The 20,142-nt window shown below is 41.6% G+C and overlaps 1 protein-coding gene across 1 annotated transcript in view; it reads right to left on the bottom strand.

Moving 5' to 3' along the window:
• Nucleotides 1-20,142, bottom strand: part of Zswim5 (zinc finger SWIM-type containing 5) — a 106,851-nt gene that overhangs the window by 16,253 nt on the left and 70,456 nt on the right. The window contains exons 2-6 of the mRNA XM_031378320.1: nt 18,668-19,024; nt 13,997-14,145; nt 9,957-10,107; nt 6,876-7,052; nt 1,872-2,048 (exon numbers count right to left, since the gene is read on the bottom strand). Coding sequence (XP_031234180.1) covers nt 1,872-2,048; nt 6,876-7,052; nt 9,957-10,107; nt 13,997-14,145; nt 18,668-19,024 — 1,011 coding nt within the window. The remainder of the gene's footprint in view (nt 1-1,871; nt 2,049-6,875; nt 7,053-9,956; nt 10,108-13,996; nt 14,146-18,667; nt 19,025-20,142) is intronic.

The raw sequence follows: 20,142 nt of genomic DNA, 5'->3' as shown, positions 1-20,142 counted from the left end.
ACATGTACATACACAAACATACACAATAAACACATAAAGTACAGATTTAAAGATACAAATAAGGACAATACAAAATAAAGAGATAATTACTCTTTACAGTTTCATGTATATTTATCCAGGTTTTTCAATTTCTAGGTCAGAATTGGGAGATTATAATTATTATTTTCAACTTAATAGTACATTATGAAATATTTCTATGGCACTAAATATGCTTGTACAACAGTCAAGATAAATACATGTCATCCCACTGACTGTTCATCTACTGGTTTATCAATTCCATATTACTGGACATTGAAGTAGTTCCCAATTTCCAGTTGTACATCATATATTTCTGTATGGTAATCACTCCCTTAGCTTGCTTGTTTGTTTTGGTTTTTCAAGACAGGGCTTCTCTGTATAGCTCTAACTGTCCTGGAACTCACTCTATAGAACAGACTGGCCTTGAACGCAGAAATCCACCTGCCTCTGTCTCCCAAGTGCTGGGATTAAAGGCCTGCACAACCACTGCCTGGCTAGCTTGCTGGTTTATTTATTTTATTTAGTTAGCTGGGTTTTGGAAACAGTCTCACTGTGTAACCCTAGCTGGTCTAGAACCCTAGCTAGTATGGTCTAGAACTTGTTACATAGACCATACTAGCATCAAACTCACAGAGATCCACCTACCCTGTCTCTCATTTCCTGAGGTTAAGTTACCAATATACCAGGCTTCTAAGCTATATTTTAAAATGAATGCACTCTAGCAAGGCTAGACAAACTGATGTAAACTGGACAACTATTGCAAGAGAAGTTTAAACTAGATCAAACAGTTCTGTCCTGTTATAAAGGATGCTAGGAAGAAAAGAGAAAAGACGACAGCCTGGTGACAACACGGACTGCATCCTAGCTTCTAGCACGGGGTAACTGCAGTCTCAAGCACAGTGTTATTTTTGTGTGTGTGTGCTCATGTATGCTTGTACTGTGGAGTCCAGAGACAACCTTGGGTGTTACTCCTCAGACATTATCCACCTCTTAAAATTTTTAAAATGTTTTCTTGTTTTTTTTTTGTTTTGTTTTGTTTTTGTTTTGTTTTTTTGAGACAGGGTTTCTCTGTATAGCCCTGGCTGTCCTGGAACTCACTCTGTAGACCAGCCTGGCCTGAAACTCAGAAATCCACCTGCCTCTGCTTCCCAAGTGCTGGGACTAAAGGCGTGTGCCACCACCGCCCGGCTTATGTTTTCATTTTTTTCATTAGTGCATTTGGCCTATGTCTGTGAGTGCAGGCATGTGTAGCCATAGACTGCATGGAGGTTCCAGCAATTAAACTTAGGTCATCTTGCTGGCTTTTTTTGAGACAAAATCTCTCGCTGTCCTGTAACTAGTCAATTACCCTAAGCTAGGCTGGAATCTGCTGTCTCTGCCTCCCTAATACCGGGATTTTAAAGTACACAATACAATGCCTGGATTATTTTACATGGGCTGTGGGGGTCAAACTCTGGTTCTTACTGACCTAGCTACTTCCTCGGTTCCCATCGTGCAGGCAAAATGTGTAAGTTGTGAGCAGAATATAGTGTTGCTTAGTAACAGGTAACTGAAAGTGTGTGAACTGATGTCTAGTGGCTCTGTTATTACTCTTAATATGTATCAACTGCTTTATCTTTTTCCCAAAGCTTAGGGAAAGGATACATATTTCCACCTGAAATTATTATACCTCACTTAAGCATACATACAAATGAAGTAGGCCTCAAATAAATGACCTGAATTGGTAATAAATGCTCCAAAAGATAGACAGACTGTAAGCTGTATTGCTGGGACCTGTGCCGACGGCTCATGTGGGCCTGGTACGGGTGGGATTGGGACCTGATATTCTTGGAGCGCAGGAGGGCTAGACTTACCAAGCCACAGTGGCTGGCCATGGGAATTAAAGAGTAGTCGCTCATTTTCCCGCTGGCAGGCAGGAGCTGTATAGATGTCACTGCTGATTATGCGCTGTAGGTGGCTGTCCTGCCAATGTAACTCACGACCTTCAATGGCTCTAGTGAAGACTGTTCGTCTTGGTCTGGATAAAGAGTCTGGGGAAAGAAAAAGAATGGCTGAATAATTTGAAGTTCTAACATGGCTCTTCTATGTCCTCTATCCAAAAAAAAAAAAAAAAAAAAAAAAAAAAAAAATCAAAAGCCAAAAACAAAAAGCAAAACAACCTCTCCCAAAAAACCTACATTATACAGAGAGCAATAAATTCCCTTTTCTTTAAACAACTTTCTACTGGGACTCAGAGCCACAGGAAGGCTTGAAGAAACAGCTACTCAATAGCTCAATAGTAAAGATATAAACTGTTTTCCATATTAGTCAGAAAAAAAGAGGCAGCTAGATAATATCCTTAACTAGTCATAACTTGTTTCATTTGCAGTATGACCCTTATTATACTAAGGGCTTCTTTAGTATTCATATCAGAAGCTGAAAATATGACTCAAGAGCCTGACACAGGAAGCTTACAAGTTTGCAGTTAGTTTGGGTAATATAATACTCTATTTTAACAAACAACATCCCCTGCCTCAGGTCCCCTAAAAATCAAAAACAAATAAAAACAAAATTAAATAAATAGCTGGGCGGTGATGGCGCACACCTTTAATCCCAGCACTTAGGAGGCAGAGGCAGGTGATTTCTGAATTTGAGGTCAGCCTGGTCTACAGAGTGAGTTCCAGGACAGCCTGGGCTACACAGAGAAACCCTGTCTCAAACAAACAAACAAACAAACAAATAAATAAATGTTTAACTAGATAAAAGCTGAGAATGCTGTACTGTGTCTCAAGAAAGGCTGACACTGACAAACGTTCTCCTTGAGATCTGACCTCTTCAGGAAGAGAACTTTAGGAAAATCAACACTATAGACAGGCCCAGATCATACCAGCCTGTCTGTCTGTCTGTCTGTTTTCTCTTTCCTATTTTATATGCTGTTCTAAGAATATTGAATCTGTCCCAAAGTTAAATGCAGTTAATGTTTTGGTGATCCGTGAGAAGGGCTTAGAATAGAGACGGATTCTTTTCTCAATACAACGATGCTTTGCCTGCCTCATTTTGTCCACTCTCACAGCACAGTTCCCACACTTTGCAAACAAGTGACAGAGGTCCAGAGAGTTAAAGTACCTTACAGGGGACAGCCTAGCTCTTTATCAGGAATTCAAATGGTCCTTTTTTTTCTTTCCCTTTTTTTTTTTCTTTTCTTTCTTTTTTTTTCTCCCATTTTTTGTCTTTGCTTAGGCTAGCAGTATCTACTCAAATAGATCATAAACTCTTCCATAAATTCACCTATTTTGGGGGATGTGTGGGGAAGATGAGATAGGGTTTTAAATTGCTATGTAGCTGATGTTGGCCTTGAATTTGATCCTCCTGCCTCTACCTCTTAAGTGCTGGGATTATAGGTATGTGCCACCATGCTTGACTTCATAAATTCAGTTTTATAAAAAGAGGTTTGGCGAATGCATTTGTGTGCTTGAATGTATGTGTACCATGTGCATTGGGTCAGAAAAGGACATCAGACTCCCTGGAACTGGAGATAGAGGCAGTTATGAGCCACCTGATGTTGGGGCTGGGAACTGAATCCAGGTCCTGTTCAAGAGGAGCAAGTGCTCTTCACTGCCGAATCATCTCTCCATCCGCTGGGGAGAGAGAGAGAGAGAGTGGGTAAGAGCACTGGCTGTTCTTCCAGAGGACCTGGGTTCAACTCCCAGCATCCACATGGCAGTTCCTAACTGTCTGTAACTCCAGTTCTAGAAGACCTAACACTTTTCTTGTGGCCCCCCTGTGCACCAGGCATCCACATGGAACAGAGACATATATATGCAGGTGAAACCTCCATACACCTAAATAAAATGAAAAATAAAAAATAAAAAAAGAATGGGACATGAGTGAACAAAATGAAAGATCTACTTCATGAGGACTTATGTAGACTCATAGATATGCCATCTAGGAAGATAAAAAACTCAGGCTGCAGAGATGGCTCAGGGGTTAAGAGCACTGGTTACTTTCCCAGAGGACTCAATTCAATTCAATTCAAGTTCAATTCTCAGTACCTACATGGTGGCTCATGGTCATCTGTAGCTCCAGTTCCAGGGAGATCTGATGCCCTCTTTTGGAAAAGCTCTCATAAACATGTGTTAGCTTACAGGTGATTCCACTAGGCTCCTTGCAGGAACCTAGCAATGGCTTAAGTTATTACTTGCTGCTGCCGCCAGGTTGTGTACAGAAGGGCTACCTGCTACCTCCCCCCCACCCCCTTTTCCAGCATGGCAGTCCTTTGTTTTACTTTGAAACAGAGCCTAAGTTTTCCAGACTGGACTACAATGAGTGACCTTCCTGCCTAGTTAGAATTAATTACAGGCTTGTGCCACAGCACTTCCTGACACTTGTACTTTGGATGGGCATTCTACCCGCATGATTTTCCACCTGTCTTAGTCAGGGTTTCTATTGCTGTGATGAAACACCACCACCACAACAACAACAAAAACAAGCTGGGGAGGAAAGAATTTATTCGGCTTACACTTCCACATTGCTTTTTATCACCAAGGAAATCAGGGCAAATTCAAGCAGGGTAAGAACCTGGAGGCAGGAGCTGATGCAGAGGCCATGGAGGGCGCTGCTTACATGCTTGCTCCACATGGCTTGCCCAGCCTGCTTTTTTGGTTTGTTTGTTTTTGGAGACAGGGTTTCTCTGTGTAGCCCTGGCTGTCCTGGAACTCACTCTGTAGACCAGGCTGGCCTCGAACTCAGAAATCTGCCTGCCTCTGCCTCCCAAGTGCTGGGATCAAAGGCGTGCGCCACCAACACCTGGCTGAGCCTGCTTCCTTATAGAAACCAGGACCATCAGCCCAGGGATGGCCCCACCTACAATGGCCTGAGCCCTCACCACTAATCACTAGTTGAGAAAATGCCTCAGCTGGATCTCATGGAAGCGTTTCCTCAACTGAGGCTCTTTCCTCTCTGATGACTAACTTGTGTCAACTTCACACACAAAATCAGCCAGTACACCACCTTTGCACATATTTGCATCTACAGTGTCAATGAACAAGAAGCTAAACTCAGCTGAGAACAAGAGGGAGAAGAAGTATGGACCGTTCTGAGGGAAAGATGGTAGGAAACAGTAATTGAAAAAAGAAACAGCCATAGACTGGGCAAATGTAGTAAATGGCTAGAAAGCACTGACAACCACTTGAAATGAGTGATTATGAATTTAAAATAAGACTATTTACTGATTATTTCTCTCCAGCTATACTTAGCTGTATAATCATAAGAACCAAGTAATTATAAAACTTAATTGAAGTAGGGAGAGAGAATGGGGTGTATCCATCAATATCCTAAAGTAAAGGAATCAGCAGCCAAGAGTATGAGAGTGTGTGCACCTGCAATCACAGACTATAGAAAGCTGAAGCAAGTTCAAGGCCAGCCCTGGGTATGAGGTTTTTTGGTTAAATGTGTATCTGTTTATGTATTTTATGTATATGAGTTCTCTATCTGTAGAGGGCATTGGATCCCATTATAGATGGTTGTGAGCCACCATGTGGCTGTTGGGAATTGAACTCAGGACCTCTGGAAGAGTAGCCAGTGCTCTTAACCACTAAGCTGTAATTTCTAGGCATCTATAATAAGATCTTCTGACAGAGAGAGAGAGAGAGAGAGAAAGAGAGAGAGAGAGAGAGAGAGAGAGAGAGAGAAAACAAACAAATAAATAAGCAAACTCTAGATTGGGCTGTGGGTAGAAAAAAAACTAGGAACAATAAGAACAAACACAAAATGAGAATTTCCAGAGCGGGGAGTGTGATTGTATATATTTGATCATGTATGCTACTAAAGTCTATATTAGAGTGACGGCTTCTTGTGTTGTGTAGACTAGATGAGTGCCAGGAATGGGTATCTTAATAAAGGGACAAAATTATAGTCTCTTCATAGCTCATTAACTTAGTTGTCTTAAGTATATTGGCAACTAATTATGGTACAGTAGAAGATGACCAAGCAAAAAACAATTATTTAAGTGATTTTTTTTCCCCTTGAGGCTAAAAATGCTGATAGCTATTACTTAAAAGAGACCAAATGTAAGATCAATGTCAGACAAAATCCCCTACCAATAAAGACTCAAACTAAAGAACAATGGTTAACATCTAATGGCCTGAATTAGAAAGAAAAACACAGGTGTGAATGCTTGTTACCAGCATCTGTAGAACAGTGGGCTCAAGTGGCAGAGGACATAGTACTGCTGTAGTAGCTTTGCCTACAATGGGGCAGGAGTCTTGGCAGTAACTTGGGAGGATGTACTTGTACTGTATAAAAATTTGAGGAAAACAGAGGAAGAAGCAAGAGTAAGAGAGGACTTGGTCAGTACTACTTGTAGAGATCTGTGTGCTTGCCTCCACCTCCAGGATGCTGGGATACAGACCGGTGACACATCTGGCCTTAATTAAGATACTTTAAAAAAACCACTTTTAGAGCATTCATTGGTGTTTTGCCTGCATGTATGTTTGTGTGAGGGTGTTGGACCCCTTAGAATTGGAGTTACAGATAGTTGTGAGTTGTCATGTGGGTGCTGGGAACTGAACCTGGATCCTCTGGAAGAGCAGGCAGTGCTCTTAACTGCTGAGCCATCTTTCTAGCCCTGTTAGGACACTTTTTACAAATTTTGTTTTGTTTTTGGTAGGCTTCTATCTCTCCTTTAAAGTAGATTTTCTAAGCTATGTAAACCAACCCAAGCTGAAGCCCACAGACACAGAGAACCTGAAGGTCGGAGAGGAATCACACAGAGTAGGACAGCATGCTCAAGTTCAGACAGACGCTCATAGTTACCTAAGACTGTCCTGGGTCTTTATCAGCCTACCTTTTGACATTCTAAACAAAGATCCTTGGCTCACCTGGGCCGTGGCTGGCACTCTGGGAAAGCGCACTGGTAATGTTGGGCTCGTGCCCATAGTTTCCATCCTCCAGGGGACAGGTATCCAGGTCGCTCCACTTCTGCAGTTGCTGAAGCCAACAAGATTTTTCTTCCAGTTTGCAGTGTGGATTTAAAATTATGCACACCCATAAAGCCCCTAAAAAACAGAGCAGTCCACATTCTTAGTGTCTGTGAATAACACCCATGCCTTCCCTTCATTCTTCAACACCCAAACAATCCCAGTGCCCCAAAGCAAACACCAAATAACAAACCCATCAGCTTCCTCCTCTCCCATACATGTGACACACACAGACATATATGTACATGTGATATATAAATATGAATGTAATTGCTAAGATTTTCAGAATTGACCAAGGGACTAAAACTTGTGAAGTTGTGAGCCAAATGAATCTTAAGTTTCTGTCAGATGGTGTTGGCACAGCAATGTGAAAGTAACCTAAGGATAGGTGAATCAGATCCTGTCTTCTGTCTTTAGAAGCTGTCTGGTAGGAGAGATGGATAAATAAACATAATGCCATGTGAACGTAAATGTTAAATTAAGGTGTGTTTAGGGTATAGACCTGGGAGATGGTTCTGTGGTTAAAGGGCTTGCCTTCCAAATGTAGAGGCACTAGTTCAGATCTCCAGGGCCCACATAAAAGCTAGATGCAGTGGCACATGCCTGGGTTCCAAGTATTGTCATGGTGAGGTTTGAGATGGAGATAGCTTGCACAGTCAGTCAGACTGACCTGTGAGACAGTTCCAGGTCAATGAGAGACCCTACCTCAAATAAGATGCCTAAGGACCAGCAGGTTGTCCTCTGACCTCTGTATGTGTGCCGTATATACCTGTGCACATGCATACACACACATATACACAAGACATATCCAGGATATAATAGCACATAAAAAGGCACTTAATATAAGTACCTTCAGGATTTGAAGGGAGGTATTCAGAAAAATTTCATATTTTGGATAACCAGATTTTTGTATTTATTTTATGCATATGATGAGTACACTGTAGCTGTCTTCAGACACACCAGAAGAGGACATCAGTGGATCCCATTATAGATAGTTGAGAGTCACCATGTGGTTCTTAGAAATTGAACTCAGAACCTCTGGAAGAGCAGTCAGTGCTCTTAACCGCAAAGCCATCTCTCCAGCCCTGGCTAATTAGATGTTTGACCTCTAAGACCCTCAATTATTAAACTAAGAACATAATACTATTTGTTTTATTGGAATACTGCACGAGATAAAACTTTCGAAGGATCCAGTTTAATACATTATGCTGAACAAATCTTAGTATTTCTTTTTTCAAAGAAAAATGATTTACTTTGACTTAGATTTTAGAATTGCTGATCAAAGTTTGCGATGCCTTAAAACACTGCTTTTCGGCCAGGCAGTGGTGGCGCGTGCCTTTGATCCCAGCATTTGGGAGGCAGAGAGAGGCAGATTTCTGAGTTCAAGGCCAGCCTGATCTACAGAGTGAGTTCCAGGCCAGTCAGGGCTACACAGAGAAACCCTGTCTCAAAAAACAAAACAAAACAAAACAAAAAAACTCAAAAACAAAACAACAACAATAACAAACCACTGCTTTTCCAGTTTTTGGTTGCTGTGGTGGAATATCACATACTCCCAAGAACAAATGAAAACAATTCCTTTGACCACTTCATTCTCCTTTCTAAGGAAAACAGTTCTTCTCAAGACTGATGTGGCTAAGCCAGATACTTTCTCAGTCTCCAGTTAACAGTAAGTAGAAATGTAATGATTTTCTCCAAGTAAGGTCTTGCTAAATTAAATCATTCAGTTAGTCAGTCTTGAACTTTTCCTCCCCTAGACTTAGTTTTCCAAATGCTGGACTGACAGCTGCCATACCCAATGATGTAATGCTTCTTAATCATGGATGAGGGTTTCACAGCCTTTTCTCAAAAAACTATTTTATTATTATTTATATATACATGTATGTATGTCTGTGTATGTGCTTGTGCCTGAGGTAAGAGGCATCTGTCCGGAGCTGGAGTTATAAGTAGTTGTGAGCTGCCTGACACGGGTGCTGGAAATGAACTTGGGCAATCTGCAAGAACAACACATGTTCTTAACCACTGAGCTGTATGTCTCCAGCACCAGATTTCATAGCCTCTTAAAGTGTAATGGTATATTTGTTCTCAAATGGAAATGTCTTAAGGGCCATACAACCTCAATTTCAGATACTAACTGAAGGTGAAAGTTTACTTACATTGGCTCAACTCTTTTTTATTTAAAATTATATGTGTTTATTTATCTGTTTTTGTACTTTTTGAGACAAGATTTCACTATACAGTTCTGGTAGACCTGGATCTCTCTATGTAGACCAGGCTGGCCTTAAACTATATAGACCAGCCTGCTTCTGTCTCTTGAGTACTGGGATTAAAGGTGTGCTACCATGCCTGGTTTGCCATCTAGTTCAGGAAAAAAGAATAGTACAGTAAAGGCTAAAGCTTAAGCACTGGAAACCTCTCATACCCGGGTGATGTTGCTAGGTACAATACCAGAGAGGAGACTCAGAAAGCAACAAGAGTGAGGCCAAGGTTGTTTTTTGTTTAGTTTTGTCTTAAGACAGGGTTTAATGTAGCCCAAGTGGCCTGGGACTAAGTAACTGAGGATGATATTGAATTCCTGTTTCTCCTGCCTCCACCTTCCAAGTGCTGAGATTAATGTGTGCCAGCACACCTGGTTTTATGCAGTGCTGGGGATTGAACCCTGGGCTTTACACATACTAAGGAAGTATTCTACCAGCTGAGCCACATCACCAGACCCTGAGGCTAAGGGTAATGCCATGTAACTGAAGCCAAGTGAAGAGGTTTTTTTTTCAGCAACGGGGGTAACATGATTTAGAATCCTTACTAGGAAGGCTCATGCTGCAGAAGCAATGAAGTGAGATTACGAAGCTTCTATAGAATCTAAAACGTTTCACCAGCTAGAATTAGCAAGACCCACATAAACACTGACAGCAAATGTTCATTAACATATGTGTTAGAGGGCAAAGTGACCAGATATGGGACTTGTGAGGTTTAGAGACTCACCTAGCTCATCCCAGAGCTGCCTGCACTTGTCTGTCATGCTTGTTCCTTGCTGCCTCCAGAGTGTAAGGCGTGGATCAGCCATAAATTGCTCAGTGATAAGTGTCAGCATCCTGGCTCCATTGGAATCTCTCATCCGAAGCATCTCTCGAACCTGAAGTACAAGGAGGGGCAAGTGATTGGTAACTGCACAGTATAGAACAGGAGAAGGTGAAGGACGGAGAACAGATTGAGAAGATAATGGACTCGAATAGTACATTTAAGAAACAGACAGAAAGCCTCTCCACTCTGTAAGTGACATTCCTATATATATCAAGAAAGCCTGTTATATATAATGAAACACCTCTTTAAACACAATAGGATAGCTGGAATAAAAGGACAATAACAGTATTGGTCTGGATGTAAAACGATAAGAACCCGCTGGGCAGTGGTGGCACACGCCTTTAATCCCAGCATTTGGGAGCAGAGGCAGGTGGATTTCTGAGTTCGAGGCCAGCCTCCTGGTCTACAGAGTGAGTTCCAGGACAGCCAGAAAAACCCTGTCTCAAAAAACCAAAAGAAAGAAAGAAAGAAAAAAAAAAAGAAATAAGAACCCATATACACTGGTGGGACTTTAAAATGAGGCAGCAACCTTGGAAAATAATCTATGTAGAACTTATATAAGAATGTTAATAGCAACATTTTTTTAGAGTAGCCAAAAGGTGAAAGCAATCCAAGTATTACTAATAGACAAAGGATAAAAAAAATGGAATATTACTTAACTGTAAAGATGAAGCTTTAAAACATCAGGCTAAGAAGTGAAAGATGTCAGTCACAAAAGATACACATACGCGCGCGCGCACACACACACACACACACACACAAACACACATGTGCGCACATATATTTTTATTATTTGAAAGTCCAGAATAGGGAAACGTATAGAGACAGACAGTAGATTAGAAGTTACTGAGAGCTGGGGGTGGATAGGTGGCCATGAAGAATGAGAGAGAGTGTTAGTGTGGAGATGAGGCTGCTATCTGCTCCAGTTACTCTGTATTGAATCAAACAGCCTTTAGGCTAGCCTTGCCCAGATTAACTCCATTTTATAAAACAACAGTTTGGCCCATGTTGAATGCAAATGCTGATGCAGAAGAGCTCCATATCTTGTTTGTATAAATAAATAACTACTATCTGCCCACTACTAACCAGGGGTGCATGCTGATCAACAACTCATTCATGCAAAATATGACCACCCTGAACTTAACAAATCAGGAACACGTGGATTGCATCAAAATCATGTAAAAAAAGCAGACTTGTGAATTTACTGAACACACCAGACCAACAGATGATGCAATCTCCTTATCTGGGTCACATAAAAGAAGGGACACTTAATAACGGGGTACAGGGACACCTGCCAGCTCATCAGCAGACCAGCTGACACATCAGCAGGTAAATGAACTCCTGACTGTCTCTGGGACTTCAGCCCAGCATGACCCCTCTGCTAGGGCTGCTGCTCTTCCAATCTGGCTCTTCATCTTGAACCAGCTCTGTACTTGGAACGTTCTCTGTATCTGAGAACAGTTCTGTGATTGGGATCTCATGTCTTGTTTGTTTTTATTTTTTTGTTTTTCTCGAGACAGGGTTTCTCTGTTTAGCCCTGGCTGTCCTGGAACTCACTCTGTAGACCAGGCTGGCCTCGAACTCAGAAATCCACCCGCCTCTGCCTCCCAAGTGCTGGGATCTTGTGTCAATATCTTCATGGATATGTATATGCACATGTGTATGTTTGTGTGGAAGGTAGAGGATGACCTTGAGTGTTGCTCCTCATGTACACTTCATCTTTTGTTTCATCTTTCACTAGCCTGGAACTCTGCTAAGTAGGCCAAGCCCACTAACCAATGAACTCCAGAGATCCAGCATTTCTACCTCCCATTTTATCACACTGCAGCCGATCGACTGCAGGTGCAGTTCTTCCCCCTCCTTATTTTATTATTATTATTATTATTTTTAAAGATTTATTTGTTTTATGTATGTGAATACACTGTCAGTGTCTTCAGACACACCAGAAGAGGGCATCAGATCCCATTACAGATGGTTGTGAGCCACCAGGTCTTAGCTGGGAATTGAACTCAGGACCTTTGGAAGAGCAGTCAGTGCTCTTAACCTCTGAGCCATCTCTCCAGCCCCTATTTTATTATTTTTATCTTACCCCTTTGAGTGACTCTCTTTGCATGTGCCTGCTCTCTGCTCTTGACTTCAGAGAGGGCTCACTGACCTCTGTAGCTCAATCTTTTGGTAGGAAAAAAAGTTAAATTATCTGCTTCTCTGTATCTGTACATTCCTACATATACAATACACACATACGTACACACACATACATACACACACACATACATACACAGGTAAATAAATGGTAAGATATAAAGATACTCTGCTTTCAAGCCTGGTGGCTGAGTTCAATCCCTGGAACCCAAGAAAAGGGAGAAACAGAACTATTCCATATGGTTATGCTCTGAGCACTACACTAATGTCATGTTATAAGATCTGCCCCCAAATAAGTTTTAAATTAAGAAACCCTGTGACTATAGTGTGAAGTCATTACTAGTTGGTAAATAAAGACCAACAAAAGTGACATCACTTGGGGCTGGAGAGATGGCTCAGTGGCTAAGAACACTGACTGCTCTTCCACAGGTCCTGAGATCAATTTCCAGCAACCACATGGTGGCTCACAACCATCTGTAATGGGATCTGATGCCCTCTTCTGGTGTGTCTGAAGACAGTGACAGTATACTCATATACATAAAATAAATAAATCTCTTTAAAAGGTGACATCACTTGTGAATTTATTGTTTTGTTTTTAAATAAATTTGATGTTGTGGAAGACAAACATCTCAGTTTGTTTCTGAAGCAGATCATTTGTGTCTGAGAGGTAAGGGATGAACATTCTTTCCAAGACGTTAATTGTGATGATGACTCTATACTAAGTATCTGTAACTATACCAACCCCATGCTAGCAAGTGTTCTGCCACTCACCTGTATCTCTAACCAATATTGTACTGGTTATATGGGTAAATCATAAGTATTGTAAAGGTGTCAATGGAAAGAGAGAGAAAAACAAATGACAAAAACCAATCCAGCCTGCCTGGCATGGTTCCAGTTTCAAAATAGTCTCTTCTGGAACACTGTTGAAACTCTCGCCTCTGATGCTTCATCGGGCAGCTTTTGAGTCACAGTAGAGAGAAGATGGTTCCTTGATAAAGTTCTCCATCACTGTGGGCTCATTTAGAGAGTAGGGAAAAAACAACCCACCAGAGGGAGGGCTCCATGGAACAACCTGATTGTGAGGCTCTGCTTATCCTCTCCTGCTAGACTTTAAGCACCCAGTGCAGCTAGGTGAAGTAAGCTAGGTACACCAGAAAGCATAAGTGTGATGCACACAGTTTATTTAACATTTGAAAGGAAGGAAAGAGGGAAGGAAGGAAGGGAGGGAGGAAGGAAGGAAGAAAGGGAGGGAGGGAGGGAGGGAGGGAGGAAGGAAAGAAGGAAAGAAGGAAGGAAAGGAGGGAGGGAGGAAGGGAGGAAAGAAGGAAAGAGGGAAGGAAGGAAAGAAGGAAAGAGGGAAGGAAAGAAGGAAGGAAGGAAAGAGGGAAGGGAGAAGGAAAGAGGGAAGGAAGGAGAGAGGGAAAGGAGAGAGGGAAGGAAGGAAGGGAGGAAGGGAGGGAGGAAGGAAGGGAAGAAGGAAAGGGAAGGAAGGAAGAGAGAAGGAAAGAGGGAAGGAAGGAAGGAAGAAAGGAAGGAAAGAGGGAAGGAAGGAAGGAAAGCAGGAAGGAAGGAAAGCAGGAAGGAAGGAGAGAGGGAAGGAAGGGAGGAAAGGAGGGAGGAAGGAAGGGAAGAAGGAAAGAGGGAAGAAGAAAGGAAGGGAGAAGGAAAGAGGGAAGGAAAAACAGAAGGAAGGGAGAGGGAGGGAGGGAGGGAGGAAGGAAGGAAGGAAGGAAAGAGGGAAGGAGGGGAGAGGGAGGAAGGAGGCCAGCAGTCCCGCAGGCTTGCTTTTCACTTCTTACCTTGGCAAACATTGAATTGAGCTGCTTCCCAGAGCCATAGTAACCCCCCTGGGAAAGAAAAAGCTTCACTTGTTCTTTCACCTGTTCTTCATCCAAGTGCCAACAGTTCTCATCATTGATGCTGGCCCCAGCTGTGGGATCAGGGGCACCTGGTGAGGAACAGGAACACTGTGAGCACATAGATGCAGATAGTCAGTGCTTTGCAACTGTGTGGAACTTCAGAAATGAAAGGTGTATGCTAGTTTTACATTCACAGAAGTCACAATTCTAGCCCTCTTAGGTCTATGACTACTGAAAAGCCTAGAATGAAATATACATATTGTGATGGGCAGTGGTGGTACAGGCCTTTAGTCCCAGCACTCAGAAGGCAGAGGTAGGTGAATCTTTGAGTATGAGGCCAGCCTGGTCTATAGATTGAGTTTTAGGACAGTCATGGGTACACCGAGACCCTGACTCATAAATCAACAAACATATATATGTGCTACTGTTAAATATACATTTGGCCTCTGTTCTACATTCTATGACATACAATTATTTTTTAATGTTATTTATGTGCATGGGTATTTTGCCTACATGTATGTCTGTGCATCACATGTGTGCAGTGCCTTCAGAAGCCAGAAGAGGGTATAAAATCCTCTGGGACTAGAGTTATACCTGGTTGTTAGCTGCCTTGGGAGTTCTGGAAATCAAACCCAGGTTTTCTGTTGAGCAACATGTATTTTTAACTGCCTAGTTCCAGGCATGATACCCAACTTTAAAGTCCTTGTAGTTTTCAAAGTGGTGTCTTTCTGTGTGACAATGAGCTGGGGATAACAGTTGAGAGAAGCCAGACAGCTTCAGAATTGGCTCTGCTTACCCAGGCAGAGTTGAGACATTTAGTCCCATATGTCAACCTCTAATGGCAAGAAATGAGTATTGAAGTCTAAGTTGTTCACCAATGGCTAGTGATTTTAATCAATTATTATCTATTGTTTTAGTCAGGGTTTCTTTTTTTCTTTCTTTCTTTTTTTTTTTTTTTTTTTTTTTTTTTTTTTTTTTTTTTTTTTTTTTTTTTTTTTTGTTTTGTTTTTTCGAGACAGGGTTTCTCTGTGTATCCCTGGCTGTCCTGGAACTCCCTCTGTAGACCAGCCTGGCCTCAAACTCAGAAATCCGCCTGCCTCTGCCTCCTAAATGCTGGGATTAAAGGCGTGCCCCACCACCACCTGACTTTAGTCAGGGTTTCTACTCCTGCACAAATATCATGACTAAGAAGCAAGTTAGGGAGGAAAGATCTATTCAGCTTACACTTCCACATTGCTGTTCAGCACTAAAGGAAATCAGGACTGGAACTCAGACAGATCAGGAAGCAGGAGCTGATGCAGAGGCCATGGAGGGATATTACTCACTGGCTTACTTCTACTGGCTTGCTCAGCTTGCTTTCTTATAGAAGCCAAGACTACTAGCCCAGGGATGGCACCACCCACAATGGGCTAGGCCCGCCTCCCTTGATCACTAATTGAGAAAATGCCTTACAGCTGGATCTCATGGAGGCATTTCCTCAAGGGAGGCTCCTTTCTCTGTGATAACTCCAGCCTGTGTCAGGTTGACACACAAAACCATCCAGTACATCTATGTAATGACACTTCCAAAAACAAAACAAAACAAAACAAAACAAACCCAATAACAGGATTTGTAGAGCTTCCAGAGAGTAGAACATGAGGGAGGGTTCTCAAGAGCAGTTCACCTGGGGAAAGTATAGAAGCATGGCCTCCTGTAGCACATGCTTTGCCCTGTACATTTTTCAGGTGTATCTTCAGTAATATAATGTAAGTAAAATGTTTCCCTGATTCTGTGACCTACCCCAGCAAATTAACTGAATATCAGGAGAGGAATGTGAGAACCTTGATTTATGGCCAGTCGGTCTGCCAGCTAGTTAAAAGCTAGAACAACCTGAGGCTTGAGGCTGGCATTTGAAGTAGGGCAGAGGAGGGTAAGAGTTCTGGAGATTGAGTCTTTAGCATGTAGGTGTTACACCATCTCAAGGTAGTCAGTATCAAAAATGAATTGTATTAGAGGACATGTATTCTGAGGCTATGATAGGGGAAACTGACTTCGTTTCTCCTCTGTATCTTTGAAACACAGGAGGAAAAATCATATCATAACATTTCCTCTCTAGTAATGTGATATTTATTACTTTGTCCTCTATGAAGTTCAAATCTCTATTAACATACATTATATTATTTTCAAAACTAAAAATATTTTCTTAGAACATAAAAATGTATTTTTAGCTAGGTATGGTAATGTAAACCCCTGGAGGCAGGAGAGTAGCCAGGCCCACCCTACAGAAAAAAAAGAAGAAAAGCCCAAGATCAGGCCAGAAAATCCCACCAATCCCTGAGCTTGCCCCAAGGTCAGGCCACATAATCCTTCCAATCCCAAGCTACTTTGGGAAGCTCCACCCTGCAAGAAACCCTATGAAAAGCCCGCCTTCTGCTCATGCTCTCCCTTCCAATAAGTCTCTTGTGTGGTTTGTTGTGTGGTGTTCCTCTGTGGCACTCTGTGGCTCCCAGAATACCTTTTCCCTCTTAGCTGTAACACTTGCAATGGTGGCACATACTGTGTAATCCCCAGCACTCAGGAGGTAGAAGCAGAAGGGTCTGAAGTTCAAATCCATTGATTCCATAGTGAACTTAGAGACAGCCTGGGTTACCTGAGACATCTTAACAGATAAATATATTGCATTGTATTTTACCATAAAACTATTTCATAAAGTACAACAGAGTTGTATTTGTGGTAACATGATTTTATCCAAGTTATCCTTCATATCTGGGCTTGCTTCAGCAAAACCACTTGAAACACAGCTGGAGTTATTCACTCAGACATCTTCCCTGAAAGTCTGTGGGCTCCTTGCTAGAACACATTTCAATGTCTAGCTAAATTTGGGTGAATAATTTATTGGCATGGTGCTGGTAACTGTTAAGACAATTATTGTGGACATGCTTTTGGAATGTTTTGGAGCAGATTTGGTAGCTCAGCACAGAAGGAACTGAGATCAATTAGGTTAAGCCAAGGACTGGGTTTCTGGGTATTTTGGACATAAGGACTGAAGAATGAGCAACATAGTGGTCTTGAAGCAAAAGGCAGAGGCAGCTGGGCCAATTATCATCCTAGGATTCGATTAGGAGGTGAAAAAGCATAATTAGGAACCTGCCTAAGAAGAGAGCTGGTCTTGATCAATTGGGCTGGAAGTATGGAATGATATCATCTCTCAGTATCCGAGGAGGTTTGAAGAAAAGTAGAAAACTATAGAACACTCTGGATCCTCATGGTCACAGCAGTTGTGGAAGAAATCAGGCTCATTAAAAATATATAGTGTGAGCTGGGCAGTGGTAGCACATGCTTTTAATCCCAGCACTTGGGAGGCAGAGGCAGGCAGATTTCTGAGTTCAAGGCCAGCTTGGTCTACAAAGTGACAGCCAGGGCCACACAGAAAAACCCTGTCTCAAAAAACCAAAAAATATAAAATAATAATCTAGTGTGGTTTTACAGAATGAACTGCTAGGTCACTGCAAAGAAGAGAGTAAGTTGACATTTAGGCAAGATACAATAGAAAATTGGTGTGACAGTTAGGACTATTAGTCATCTGAAAAAAGCACGAACTGGTAAGAGGCCCCACAGAGGGGGTGTATGTGTGTGTGTGTGTGTGTGTGTGTGTGTGTGTGTGTGTGTATGTGTGTGATCTTCCTATGTTGACAAGGCTAGCCTCACTAGCCTCAATTCCATGATGTAGACAAGGTTAGTTTGAACTCTGGATCCTCCTTCCTTGGCCTCCTAAGACTTACATATGTGTAGCATCATGCTCAGAGCCATGGAATATTTCACGAGACAGCTTTATTTGTTTGAAAAAAAAGAAAGACTTATTTATGTAGATAGGTGTTTTGTCAGCATGTATGTGTTCATATAAGAAGTTTGTGTGAATAACTCAAGTTATTTTTATGTATTTCCTTGAGAGAATGTCTTCTTTTCTTCTTCCATTATAGTTGTATTTAATTACAATGTAGTTTATGACTTCATGTTGTCTTTGAACAAAAAATATACTCTCTGTATTTGGCCTGGAAGAAGAACCCTCTCGCACACTTTAGTATCATTTACTTTGACTTGTTACCAAAATGTAAGCCACCACCGCCTGGCTGTCCTTTTGTTCTTAAACATGTTTTTGAACTATAAAAGTAACATATACTGACCATAGAAAGTATACCAAAGCATTAAAAACAAACAAACAAACATCACCAGTCATAGTTTACTGCTATTAATAACTGGCCCATGGTGGCACATGCCTTTAATCCCAGTATTCGGAAGGCAGAAGCAAGTGGATCTCTATGAGTTCGAGGCAAGCCTGGTCCCCAGAGCAAGTTCCAGGACAGCCAAAGCTACACAGAGAAACTCTGTCTCATGCCACATGCATGCCACCCCCCCACACCCCCCCCAAAAAAAAACAGAAAAAAAGAAAAGAAACTAAGAGTTAATTACAGGTGTTTAGACAAAATGAATTGAATAAGGTTAAATTATGACAAGAGTAGAAAAATTCCAACCTCTTAAAATACAATACAGAAGAAGTGGGGGGAGTATTGTTTTTAATAGAAGTTATGAAAAAGCTAATTTTTCTAAGTCAAGAAAATGTTAAACAATTACCATTCACTTGGTTGATTTCTGAGTTGGAGGACAGAATCTCATCTGCCAGCTTTTGTGCAGTAGGAAGAACTTCAGTGTGGTGTGCTGTGATTAAATATTGAATAAACTTCTGTAGCTGGTCCCTGTTCATCTGGAAAAGGGTTTCTGAGATAGGAAGACGAAGTTTGACCTGGTCTGGTTTCCGGATCCGGTAAAGAGAGAGTGCTACCACGTGAGCACAGTAGAATATGTCCTTATTCCCACAGCCGCAGCTCACAGAAGTGATTTTGCATCGATCAAAGCTGATTGCAACTTTGTAAGTCACTGCTGGTTCAGAAGCGGTGGCTGGTTCCGTGACTGTGCCACTCAGATGGAAGCCTAAAGAAACAAAGAAAAACATCCTGCTTAAAGAGGCTTTGGGGTGACAGTTAATCAAGTCACAATTCATCCAGCATATTCTATACAGGTAATGAGATCTGCCTGGATGACAGCAAGCTCTGTGAGTGAAACTTAAATACTGTCCTGAAGGAATGCACACTCTAGAAACACAAGAATCCTTTATCTTGGAGTGAATCTCTTGGATTATAAAAACTTTTTATATAGTTTTGTACATATTTTTCTGGAAGGATATAGTTCATAGTTTTCATTACAGTCTCAAATGTTTAATAAAGAACTCTTAAATGTTAGGATTAATTCTTGTCGTCGATTTTGAACTTAAAATGGTGATAAAGACAAGCCCACAACACTAGTACAATCTAGAATCCTATGAGTACTATAGATGAGAGGGAAAAAGAATTCCACGAGGGAGAACAGAAAGAAGAGTAAGTATGTTTAAGGACATTTCATCCTTACACACATGATTCCAAAATGGTGGTCATATGGAACAACCAAAAAGCAAGAAACCCAAGATACAGAAAACATCATATGAGCCAGGCAGTGGTGGTGCACGCCTTTAATCCCAGCACTTGGGAGGCAGAGGCAGGCAGATTTCTGAGTTTGAGGCCAGCCTGGTCTACAGAGTGAGTTCCAGGGCATCCAGGGCTACACAGAGAAACCCTGTCTCAAAAAAACAAAACAAAACAAAACAAAAAACCAAAAAAACAAACTCCACACAAGGATACTATATAGTACTACATCTCTATTCCCAAGGTCCACAACACCAATAACTGTGGAATACACAAAGAATGCTTAATTTATTTTTTTGAAACAAGGTGTTGTGTAGTCTAGGATGTTTCTAACTCACTATGGAATCAAGAATGACCTTGGAACACTGATCCTCCTGCTTCTACTTCTCTGAGTCACAGTGGGATTGCAGTGTGTGCCACTTCCAGGCTCAAGCTTGTGCACCAAGAACTCTATCAGCTGACGTATCTCTTCAGTTGGAATATGGTGTTCTCTTAACAAAAGAAGTAACAGAAGCCAGGCAGTGGTGGAGCATGCCTTTAATCCCAGCACTTGGGGGGCAGAGGCAGGCAGATTTCTGAGTTTGAGGCCAG

This window comes from Mastomys coucha, unplaced genomic scaffold, assembly GCF_008632895.1.
Source record: "Mastomys coucha isolate ucsf_1 unplaced genomic scaffold, UCSF_Mcou_1 pScaffold18, whole genome shotgun sequence".
NCBI lineage: Eukaryota > Metazoa > Chordata > Mammalia > Rodentia > Muridae > Mastomys > Mastomys coucha.
Note: the sequence above shows the minus strand (reverse complement) of the source record. Positions and strands in the feature narration are given on the sequence as shown.